Source organism: Schistocerca gregaria, chromosome 1, assembly GCF_023897955.1.
Source record: "Schistocerca gregaria isolate iqSchGreg1 chromosome 1, iqSchGreg1.2, whole genome shotgun sequence".
Classification (NCBI taxonomy): Eukaryota; Metazoa; Arthropoda; class Insecta; order Orthoptera; family Acrididae; genus Schistocerca; species Schistocerca gregaria.
The window spans coordinates 763,536,391-763,549,346 of record NC_064920.1 but is presented as its reverse complement, the minus strand read 5'-3'; the positions used below and the strand labels follow the sequence as shown (position 1 = coordinate 763,549,346).

The following is a 12,956-nucleotide window of genomic DNA, read 5'->3' as shown; positions in this document are numbered from 1 at the left end:
TCCCCTTCCTGGGACAATGAATTCACGGTGTTCTTATTTCAATTTCCAGGAGTGTAGATTACGAGATCGAGATTCCTTTCGTAATTATATTTGAATAGAAGAGTTAATTGTTTTGAAATAGCTCATCATCATTGAAAAAGATATTTACCTACAAGAAACAAACATGAGGCAGTCCAAAAAACCGAGAGACGGGAGTATATATTTTACATGAAGTTTCTTAATAATAATAACTTCCAATGTGTAGGTTGTGTTTACTTTCTGAACATAAGATTGACAGTTACATTAAGATTTCTGTCCACAGGGCCTTTGCAACAAGAATTGGAGCGAATACTTTATTTATAATAATGGCATCGACTATTGCTCGAAATACTTCTATGACATTAAGAAGAAAGAGACAGAATCATATAGAAAACTAAAGATTAAAAAAATTGGAAGGAGACGGACGCAAACCTTTCTGTTCGCAGCTCACGACACTGTCAATTACGGTACGGCTTCAGCAGTGTTGCTACGTCTCCGTGTCTGTATACAGTGCGTAAAACCGTATCTACAAATGTCATTATTAGATATTTAACGATGACGAACTGTAGCAAAACTGTATTAAGTTCGCCAGTTTTGCGTGTGCCCTTAATGTCCATTAGAAGTCTGCTTATGGGCGAGACAGGGTTACTCTACAGTGTACTGGTTAAGCATGCCGCACGTATGTAGAAATTCCTACCTCTCGTTGATTTGACCAAATAGCCACCACACTGTTTCTTTTTAACCACGAAATCTCTCTTCAAACGTCTGTCCTGTAGTTTTTGAAAGGGTTTCCTCTTTTCACAAATACACCAGTACAGCTACGGCGACGATTTACTTGTTCAAGATATAACCTATTTCATCTTCTGTGCTATCTAAAACATCATACGCGCAGCCATCTTAATACGGTACGTGTTTGCGTTATTCTAAACGCGATCAGTTCAAAATAAACAAGCTTCCGACCGTGGTAAACTTCAATCGTGATCCACTAACTCGTTTAAATGTAACCGAGGTTAATGCAATCGAATTTTGCGTTTACTAGGATTAAATGCCGATTTAACAGTGGTTAATTTTTGTCGACGTTGGTGCATTCGACTCTCAGGCTGTGCACATCGTTAACCTGCCTGGCGGATTCAATCCGGGACCGGCGTATCTCCCCGTCCTGGAAACGGCGCCTTAATACTCGCCGCTGTTCGGACGGGTTTAGTACAGGCTTAGCGACTAATTCGAGTAAAACATTGCGCATCAACACTGTCAAGTTTTTATTGGTTACTGAGTTATGTTTTCATTTCACGTATTGATGCTCTAGTTGGAATGTGTTTATTTATCGATAATCATTTTTGTTTTAAAGTTCAAGTTGTGACATTATGCTAGAGTTTACATAATTAATATTTTTCAAATGTGATTGTGATTGGGAAACATTGACCAATTCTACAGTACCTGTTAACCATGCCGCACGTATTTAGAAATGCTCAGTATGGCATGTATGTACGCGTTTTGTGACGGAAAAGCTGCTGTTGCTTCTAGAGAATACAATAGACGATTTCCTAACGACCGAGTACCAGATTCACGCGTGATAACTCTTATTTTCACAAAACTGCGAGAGACTGGTGCTGCGACCAAGAGCCATGTTTCATCTGAACGTGCAAATGAACAAAGTGTGGATGGTGCAGAAGACATTATTCTGCTGGCATAACGTAGTCATTCAAAAAGCGCACGCAGAATATAGACCAGAATTGGTGTTCCACATAAAAGAATATGGTGGATGTTATGTATACATGGCTTCTATCGTTATCGTTAAAAGCGGATTCAACGTCTTCCTAGTAGGAGATGATGCTAGATGAGTGGAATTTTGTCTTTGGCTGATTGCAGATCACTGATTAATCCCATTAATACTGGTTTTATGGAGGCGCTTTACCTATAACGATTCTCTGTAAATATGTGGCGTGGTATGATAACCAGTCACTTGATGAAGCCTTATGTGTTACCGTATCATCTCACAGACGCCCGTTTTCTATCCTTTCTTGAAAACGAGGTTCCAGCGATATTGGAAGAGATTTCTTTGGATGCAAAACTGGATATGTTCTTCCAGTTTGACGGTGACCTTTCGCACTGCCGTTTTCGAATGGACGTGATCTGAACCTAACATTCCCCAGAAGATGGATCGGCAAAAGCTTTAAACTTAATTATGTGCCTCTGCTTAACGCTTTCTTTGAGTATGTGTTTGGGTAAACGATAAGAATAGGACACGTATTACATGGGTTGTTTTATTAGAATTAATCAACACTTTTATTTGCTTGAGCTGTCAGTCTTCTGACTGGTTGGATGTGGCCGGCCACGAATTCCTCTCATGTGCCAACCTCTTTATCTCAGAGTAGCTTTTGCAACCTATGTCCTCAGTTATCTGCTGGATGTATTCCAATCTCTCTCTTGCTCTACATTTTTTGCCCTCTACAGCTCCTTCTAATACCACGGAAGTCATTCCTTGATGTCTTTACAGATGTCCTATTATCCTGTCCTTTCTCCTTCTCAGTGTTTTCCACATACCCCCTTTCTCTCCGATTCTTGGTAGAACCTCCTCATCCCTTACCTTATCAGTGCACCTAATTTTCAACATTCGTGTGTAGCACCACATCTCAAACGCTTCGATTTGGTGCTCTTCTGGTTTTCCCACACTCCGTGATTCACTAAGATGCAATGTTGTGCTCCAGACGTACGTTATCAGAAATATCTTTCTCAAATTAAGGCCTATGTTTGATACTACTAGACTCCTCTTGACCAGGAATGTCCTATTTGCCAGTGCTAGTCTACTTTTGATGTCGTCCTCGCTCCGTCCGTCATTGGTTATTTTGCTGCCTAGATAGTAGAATTCCATAACTTCATCTACTTCGTGACCATCGATCCTGTTCAGTTTCTTGCTGTTCTTACTTCTGCTGCTTCTCATTACTTTCCTCTCTCTTCTGTTTACTCTCAGTCTATATTCTGTGCTCATTAGACTGTTCATTCCATTGAGCAGATCATGTAATTATTCTTCACTTTCACGCAGGATAGCAATGTCATCAGCCAATCGTATCATTGATATCATTTCACCTTGAATTTTAATTCCACTCCTGAACCTTTCTTTTATTTCCGTCATTCCTTCTTCGATATAGAGATTGAACGGTAGAGGCGAAAGACTACATCCCAGTCTTACACCCTTTTTAATCCGAACGCTTCGTCCTTGGTCGTCCACTCTTGTTATTCACTCTTGTCTCTTGTACAAATTGCATATTACCCGTCTCTGCCTATAGCTTGCACCTATTTTTCTCAGGATTGCGAACACCTTCTCCATATTACATTGTCGAACGTTTATTCCAGGTCAACAAATCCTATGAACGTGTCTTGATTTTTCTTTAGTCTTGCTTCCATTATCAAGCGTATCGTCAGAATTACATCTCTGGTGCGTTTGCCTTTGCTAAATCCAAACTAATCGTCATCCAACATATCCTCAATTTTCTTTTCCCTTCTTCTGTATGTTATTCTTGTCAGCAACTGGGATGCATGAGCTGTTAAGCTGATTGTGCGATAACTCTCGAATAGTAGTGGATCTGTTCGCCCATTTTTGCGTAATGTGTTACTTTTATTTACGTTCAGCGTCAAATGCCTGTTCTGGAACCAAGCGTCGCTCTTTCATAGGTCTTCATGCAATTCTGATGCAACATTCATATAAACATCAGTCACGAACAACTTCGCTGTTCTTCCTACGTTATTTATCAGATCATTTATATACGTCATAAACAGTAATGGCACTATAACGCTCTGCTGAGTTAGTGCTGAAGTTACTTTTATCTTTGACGATTCCGTCTCGTTAAAAATGTGTCGATTTCTGTCTATAGGAAGTCCTGAATCCAATCACAACTCTTTTCCGTATTTCGTAAGTTCGTAATTTGTTCACTGAGCGACAGTGGAGAAGTGTATCGAATGTCTTTCGTATATTAAGGAACACTGTATCAGGGGAGATAATTTTCTCAAAAAGGCTGTGGTACATAACCGTAAACGCGTTCCATAACTGTAAAACATATTGTCGGCAGCGATACATGTCTATAAGTATGTGCATTTGTCCAGTGAGCCTTCGTGGAAACGGGCATAACCTTTGACATTTTGCAGTTACCTGGAACTTTTCGTCCGTTCTGTCGAGTACATTAGTACGGTCATCTAATATATGTAACCCCTATAATGCGTAGATCATCTTTCCCGACGGTTCAATCCCGTCTCCGGCCATCCTGATTTAGGTTTTCCGTGATTTCCCTAAAATCGCTTCAGGCAAATGCCGGGATGGTTCCTTTGAAAGGGCACGGCCGATTTCCTTCCCCATCCTTCCCTCACCCGAGCTTGCGCTCCGTCTCTAATGACCTAGTAGTTGACGGGACGTTAAACACTAATCTCCTCCTCCTCCTCATCTTTCCGTTTCCACTAGCGAAGTAGATACGAGTACTACGTCAGGGGAATGACTGGCTCTTTGTATACGTAGTATTCCATGCTGTCATCGGTGAAATATGCTATTTATCCGAGTTCAAAAGGATATGACGATCCTATTATATGTCGATCTGTTAGTAATATGCTCAATAAAATTTATGAACTGTTCGCGTTCCTCCGGTGTGAGAGTGTATCGTGAGGAGAATAACGACACCGCTGTGAGTAAGATAGCGGGAGCTACGGTGTCCTTTATCTTTCCTTGGTAAATGAAGGCTCCGTCAATACGCAACTACCAGCAGGTGCGCTACAAAGGATAGGTCAAGAAATACTGAAGCTGCCGATACTGGCCGCTTGCTTTGACCCATTACGTCATTAAAATGGTGGATATAAACTGCTCCTCGAAATGCAATTCGAGTGAAATACGAGTAATTACAAAATTAGTTATTCTCATCACATTCGTTGTCCATCAAATTCCGACCACACTGTCATCCTCCTATCTAACATAGACCTCGCGCTACGATACAGATCAGGCTTTCAGCACAACCTTCATTCCAGAAAATAATTTAGAAGCAAACTAAGTATTGTCAGTGTGTGTCCTATATCTGTTTACACACGCAAGTGTGACGTAGCACGTCACAAAGTAATTACGTGACGGGTCAAAATCAGTCAGGTAGCGATAGGTTCCACCTACATTTAGATGAATAATTGTCGGCTCTCAGTGAAAGACCGTATTATTTAGGGAAGCAAAGGTACTTATTTTTCTACGAGATACAGTTTTTAAGTGATGCTATATCTTGGTAAATGTGAAAAATATCAATCTGAGACTGCCGTAATTGTTCACTGGACAACGCTTATCCCATGCACAAGCTACTTCACATATGGAAATAGGTGGAAGTCAGATGGTACCAAATGTGGCGAATAACATGGATGTTCCAACAGTTTGAGCTTCGTATCCCTTAGATTTCCGATTGCCAAACAATAGTTGCGGACAAACACCTTGTTATGATGAAAAATGAATATTTCTTTTGCATTCCAGGCCTCACATCCAGTAGTTTTTCTCTGAGTCGCTTCAGAAGTATTATGTGGTAGTGATAATTATTATTGTATTATAATTTGAAATATTGTTAGTTAGGAGAGTTTCTTTTACCTTGCGGAAGTCAGGGCTCATAACTTTTACGATGTATGGAATCGACGTCTACTACAACGATACCGGGAAATTGGCTTCCATCCTCTACCAGTGTTTCGTTTCCGGCATGAAATGGTGGATCCACGTCTCGTGCGTAGTAACATATTGTACTTATAATAAGTTGAATTTTTCTTGACATATTTCTGTATTTGTTACTATTCAACAGATGCGGCTCCCATGTGACACATTGTTCTCTCATTTTTAACTCTTCATACAACACGTATTGTACTATCTATGACGTCATGAATTTACACCACTTTTAATCACTGATCGTAAAATATCATGTTGTACACTTTCTGTACTCAGAATAAGATTTTCACTCTGCAGCGAAGTGTGCGCTGATATGAAACTTCCTGGCAGATTAAAACTGTGTGCCGCACCGAGACTCGAACTCGGGACTTTTGCCTTTCGCGGGCAAGTGCTCTACCATCTGAGCTACCAAAGCACGACTCACGTCATCTTTCAGAAGTGCTAGTTCTGCAAGTTTCGCAGGACAGCTTCTGTAAAGTTTGGAAGTTTCACTTTCTGTATCGTTTCACCTGCGGTTGTAGTTTTAGAACGCGCAGGCATTATCTTCTAGAGAAGAGCTACAACCAACCGTTTTGTAACTGTTGAAAATGAAGGAGCAGCTTCATCACAAACTTTCGTTAACTTAGGACGAATTTTCGTTGGCATTTAGCCTTTCTAAACTAATTTTATATCGACAAGATATTCGAGTTTATCCATTTAAACGAAACCACGAAAGCTGACAACTTGCTAAAGCTGTGTACATCGGCGGAAAAAATTAATGGATCAAGTTTATACTGGTTGAGTCAGAAGTAAATGTACATGTTTCGAGAGGTAATAGTAATAGTAATAGTATTTCTGAACAAAAAGCGTTATTTGAACTGATGTGCTGTTCTTAACAGTTTGCGAGAAAACTAATGAAACCAGCATGGAACAGGACAAATGCAGATGGCAGTAAATGATAAATTAGGATCTATTTTTTTTAAATTGTGTACATTTCCTCGCAAAAGATGTTTAAAAAGTTCACCACTAACCGGAACGAATTTTGCAGCTCTTGTAGGCAGCTTCTGTGTTGCTGATCAGAGCTCATTCTTAAAGTTCTGTACTTGAGCATACGCTTGTAAAATGTGAGCGAGAAGATCCTTCAGATGGTTCAAATAGCTGTCAGCACTATGGGACTTGAACATCTGTGGTCATCAGTCCCCTAGACTTAGATCTACTTAAACCTAATTAACCTAATGACATTACACACATCCATGCCCGAGAGAGGATTAGAACCTGCGACCATAGCAGGAGCGCGGTTCGGGAGTGAAGCGCCTAGGACCGCTCGGTAACAGCGGCCGGCGAAGATCCTTCTTTGTGTCTGCTCTGTGCTTGTAGACTTGGCTCTTAAGCCAACGCCATAAATAGCAATGTTATGGAGTAAGACTCCACAGCGACCGATCCAACACCCAGGATGTGTTTCACTGACGTGCTGTGTCACTGGCGGTATGGAATTTGCAGGAGCTCCGACGTGCTGAAAGTACATACGGCGTCTTGTTGCCAAAGGAGCGACGTCCATTAATATGGTAATCATTTTGAAAGAAATCATGATACATATCCTCGTGAAGGCGGTTATCCACAACAATTGGACCAGTGAGTTAGTCATCAATAACACTGCATTGAAATGGTTAGTGAAGACAACACTACAAAGCCTACTGTTGCTTTGGTTGTATTCGTATGTCGGTGCTGATGAAGGACATGCTACTGACGCCCTTGTTTTTCAAACAGTTGTATGTCCGATAGGTTAAGAAAAGGGCATATGTTAACCTGAAATTTTTTGTTCAGAATGAGCAATACTATCACTCCTCCAAAGCATCTACCTTTCCTTCTGAGTCATCCTGTGTTTGACTTGCGGTATTGCGTAACATAAATCAAAACACAAAGGACAGAAATTCGTTGATATTAACGTCGTCTTCTTGCGAAGTGTCAGTATTTTATTGTTACTCTCGTACAGTGAAAGAATGGAGATGTGTCTTGGATGTTTTCCACAAACTGCAGAGCGTCGATGGCTAATGTTTCTGCCGTAATGTATGACAGTCTTTAAGAGTGTATGATACAACTTGCAAATTATAAACTTTCATTCATGTCTTGCTTGCTTCGAAATTTTGGGAACTGGACGTTTATTTGAACACCACTCTCTCTTTTAATCCTGTAGATTCGTTGTTGTTGTGGAGGTCTAAACTCCTAAGACTGACTTGATGCAGCGCTCTACGCAATCTGTTCTATGGAAGCCTCTTTTTCTCTGCATAACTGCGAGTACTGCAATCTACATCCATTGGAATCGGCTTACTGTACCCAAGGTATTCAATGCAGCATCCGCAGCATTTACTACACACCAATTGGTTAAACCCAACGTAGGAAAATGCCAGTCACAAGGTAAGCTTAGGACGTGAGAAAGTTTTTATCGTCTTACAACGCTCTGCTGTGTGTAGGAGGATGCCTTTTGTTGAGGGATATTGGACATACGACCGGATCTCCATTTCGAAGCAGCCCGCCAACCACATGTGTCGTGCGGGTAGCATAATTGACGATACAGGCGTAAAGCCTAAGCAGAACCCTTCTTCAGTTATTTCTTTCTTTCTTCAGAAAACACATCTATCACGAGTTGTCCGTTCTTCCGAACCAGTACAAAAACAAGCCGTTTTATTAGTTCTGATTTTAAAACCACGTTTTACGTTACAGCTGATACAAAAAAACGTTTTATGCTTTATCGTTCAATAATGAATTGTAAGTGATACTAAAATCATTCCTGCTGAGTTCGTCAGACATGTACTGCCCACTGTACTGTGTCTTTATAGGTTTACTAGGTGCAGCTCATTTCTAAGTAAGGAATGACACAATTGTAGGACAATGAGTAGTGTTATTCGTTTTCATTGTTCGATTTATCAAAATTTGAGTATCCTGGTATTTTATAAACTACTGACGCGGTTCTGTATGTATTGTATCGTCTTTTGCATATTTTCTTGACTGTCTTTGGGACATTATCTACTCTTAGATTTAAATATGTTATTTTCTCAGGAAAACTAAATTTATTACCTTTATGAGGTGAACCGCAACATTGTTGTTGAGGAAGCTACACTGAATTTCACAAAGATGAAAGTAGAATGCAGACCTTGTGACCACTGCTACAAGTGGGAGACGCTTGTGCTTGCATTTCAGTAGAGAGAAACGTTCTGGATTCGAGTAGACGTACACTGAGGTGACAAAAGTCATGAGATACCTCCTAATATCGTGTCCAGTCCTCCTTTTTGCAGCAGCTCGACGTGGCACGGACTCAACAAGTCGTTGGAAGTCCCGTGTAAATCATTAAGCCATTCTGTCACTGTAGCCGTGCATAATTCCGAAAGTCTTGCCGGTGCGGTATGTTGTGCACGAACTGACCTCTCGTTTATGTTGCATAAGTGTTCGACGGGATTCTTGTCGGGACATCTGGGTGCCAAAATCAATCGCTCCAACTGCACAGAATGTTCTCCAAATCAGTTGCGAACAATTGTAGCCCAGTGACATGACATTATTGTTTGGGAACATGAGGTCCATAAATGGCTGAGATGGTCTCCAAGTAGCCGAACGGAACCATTTACATTCAACTCCTTTCCATGTAAAAACGGCCCACACCATTATGGAGCCACCACCACCTTGCAAAGTGCCTTGCTGACAACTTGGGACCATAGCTTCTTGGGGTCTAAGCCACACTTGAACTCTACTATCAGCGCTTACCAATTGGAATGGGGACTGATCTGACTAGGCCTCGGTTTTCCAATCGTCTAAGGTCCAACCGATATGGCCACGACCCTAGGAGGGTCGCTGCAGGCGATGCCGTGCTGTTAGCAAAGGACTCTCGTCGGTCGTCTGCTGCCATAGCCCATTAACGCCAGATTTTGCCTTACTGTCCCAACGGATACGTTCATCGTACTTCCCACACTGATTTCTGCGGTTATTTCACGTCATGTTGCTTGTCTGTTAGGACTGACAACTCATCTCAAACGGCACTGCTTTCGATCGTTAAGTGAATGCCGTCGGCCACTGTCTTCTCCGTGGTAAGCCTGAAATTGGGTATTCGCAGCACGCTCTTGAGACTGTTGATCTCGGATTCCCCAACGATTTCCGAAACGGAGTGGTCACGTGCCTAGCTTCCTACCATTCCGCATTCAAAGTCTGTTGATTCCCGTCGTGCGCCCATAATCACATCGAAAACCTATTCACATGAAACACCCGAGAACAAATGACAGCTCCACTAATGCACTGCCCATTTATACCACTGTCTACGCGATACTACAGCTGTATGTAATGATTCATAGTGTTTAGTAATAATGGTGTCGTTTGTTTTCATGTTAGAGGGGGGGGGGGGGGGATGCTCGTGATGACGAAAGAAGTGCTCGTCCGTCTGTCTAAAGTCAGCCACCAAATGGTGTAAAGAAAACAGGGGGAAAAAATTTCACAATTTTTCGTCTGTAGCACGACAATCCGCAGATTTCGTGGACCCTTGGCTCACAACGCTTTGACTCTGACGGAGAACGTCATTAGGCTGTCACTGGCTGGCAGCAGTCCCTTGCGGCATAATGTTGGCCGGGGTGAATTTGACAACTCATTGAGAGAATATAATTGATGGTTAAGTCCAAATGCTGATTATGTAGATAAATAATCCAAGGGGTTAGGCTTAAGATTGCTGTAATACATTTGTTTTGAGAAATGCTAGTATTTTATTTTTACCTGAGAGGTGTTACTTTCGTGATAAGCCTCGTGTGTTATGTTTAAAATTAACATGCACTGTTTGTCTAAATGTCTGAGAACCGTTCCACACCATAAGTAAGTCAAATAAAATTATTAAGAAATGTGCAATACAGTTTTTGATGGATCTCATAAGAAAAACGCACACCCAGCGGGTCACCGATTTTGCTAAACTTTCGCATGATTGTAGTGCACACGACACAGATGCTGCTCTGCAACTGTTCGTTTCTGGAATATTTTAGAGAAATCGAGGTTCGCAGTTTTCGTAATCTATTGAACACCATACGAGAGCGCCAGCCATCGTGCAGCAGCTTTAGGGGAACCTGCTAAGGCGGCGTCTGGGAGTCTGCCCGAACTGGTTTCGAGTCAACGTCATTCTTTTTCTTATCGTACATCGTACACTTGTATCGTTACAACGAATCACATTTCTTTGACACTGAAGATCAATGGTAATGGTAATCGTATTGGTACATCCGTGGGGAATTACACTCGAGGTATATTACGTAATTATAACGAAATTACGTTTATTTATTGACATATTCGAGTCGTAGGGGGGAAGACCGGCTTTGAGTAATGTACACTGTATCTTCAAGACGTACATGAATTTCTCGATAGATAAATGTTGATGTCATCACGATGCCTCACTATGAATGTATCTTATCGGTTGTCATTGTTATTGTTGCTTTAGGAAGGAAGCCGAGTCACTGCAGAGATACAAAATTAGCAAAAAAAATTAAAACAAGGCGTCGGTTGTGGGACACAGCTCGGGCAGATTTCTGGTCTGCTGCCTCATCGGTCGTCCTCTTGCATAGCTCCGTGGTCGAAGTGTCTCATTGCTTTGCGGAGGACGGGATTCTATTGCCGCTATTGCCAGGGATTTTTCATTGTAACAGGGCGCACTCAGTCTCGTGAGGCCAATTGAGATTTTCAAAGTCGACAACGACCGGGAGAGCGGTGTGCTGACCCCATGCCCCTCCGTACAGCATAAAAATGACGCCATCGACAGAGGATGACACGACGGTCCATTGGTCCCGCTTGACCCATCAGGGCAAGAACGCGGAGTTTTTCTTTGCCAGTTGCGCTAGCTTCGCTGCTAGACTGCTGCCACTATCGTATGGTATTCAGCAGGCTCGGAAAACTTTGTACTTCGATTTCTCGAATACGCTAGAGAAGCGCCTCGTAGTAAAACAGCATTAGTTGCAACCTCGCAGTTAACAGGTTGCGCGTGTGGTGTGTGCCCGCAGCCAGGACCTGCTGACGGTGTGCCGCGAGCTGAACCTGGAGGACTCGCTGGAGGAGCTGATGCGCGAGCTGGGCGCCGACGACCAGGGCCGCATCTCCTACCAGGAGTTCCTGCGCCGCCGCCTGGCGCTCCGTCCGGAGATCGACGCCCTGCGCGGCCACACGGCGACCGGCGCGCGCGACTACCTCCCCGCCAGCAGCGACAACAGCCTCGGTACGCAGTCTGCTCCCGTAGTCTATGCTCATAGTCAAGAGTACACCTTTAGTCACGATCTCTGAAAATGAAAATTCTCCATGGTGTTGCAGAATAGCCTCCAAATGTCAACGTCTTACACAGTATGATTCAGCTGTCCCTGCTTATCGGTTTTATGCAACCTGCAATGCCGTAACACGTCATGCGCTAGATTTTCATTCTCTCTCTCTCTCTCCCTCTCGCTCACTCGCTACGCACAAACTGTTAGCACTATCGAAAAAAATGAGCAGGACCTTTTCGTAGGAAATTTAATCTAGTTAAATTTTGTATTGTGATACGTTTTCACTAGATGCTATAATTTTCGAATTATTAAAGATAAACGTTCAAAAGTGACCTCCAAACACATTTTTTAAAATAACTCGAAAACCATGGCCTCTAGTGAAAACGTATGCCTCTACAAAATTAATCTGCATTAAATTTCCTACAAAAAGGTCCTGTTTTTTTCTGTACAGCTAATATTTCCACGTATCTGGTGACAGAACACGACAGTCTCGGACGTGGCTTTTGAAGGCGTTATGAGTTGCATGAAACCCATACGTAGGGGCAGCTGAATCACCCGGTGCGTGTTTTCTCGTCCCTAAGTCACTCAGTTCATTATTGACATCATCTTAATGTGTAAGGTCTCACCTGCCCCCCACCTCTCTCTCTCTCTCTCTCTCTCTCTCTCTCTCTCTCTCTCTCTCTCTCGTGTGTCTGTGTGTGTGTACTGTCATACGGGGTCGGTTGTTTCGTGATTTGGCTACTTATTTTAACTTTGTGGGCGAATTATCCTTACTATCGCCAGTTAACCTAAGGGACGGAAGACGTATGTGCCACCTGGCGCTGTATATCGTATTGTTTGAGGCGTATATTGGGGACTACCCAAGAATTTGCCTGAAAGAGCGTCGAAAACCGCCTTCCGATCATGCTCAGGCTGGCCGGTGTACCAGGACGGTGATTGCTGATCCGCCGCACGGTCTCTATGCGGGTCAAGCTCACATCTCTGTCCTGCAGGCAAGTGCGCGGCATGTTAAGCCACACTGTTTGATT

The 12,956-nt window shown here is 42.6% G+C and overlaps 1 protein-coding gene across 2 annotated transcripts in view; it reads left to right on the top strand.

Annotated features, from left to right (window-relative positions):
- LOC126268025 (colorectal mutant cancer protein) overlaps positions 1-12,956 on the top strand; it is a 585,914-nt gene that overhangs the window by 173,241 nt on the left and 399,717 nt on the right. For both annotated transcript variants that reach the window (XM_049973446.1, XM_049973454.1), the window contains exon 2: positions 11,677-11,888. In XM_049973446.1, coding sequence (XP_049829403.1) covers positions 11,677-11,888 — 212 coding nt within the window. The remainder of the gene's footprint in view (positions 1-11,676; positions 11,889-12,956) is intronic.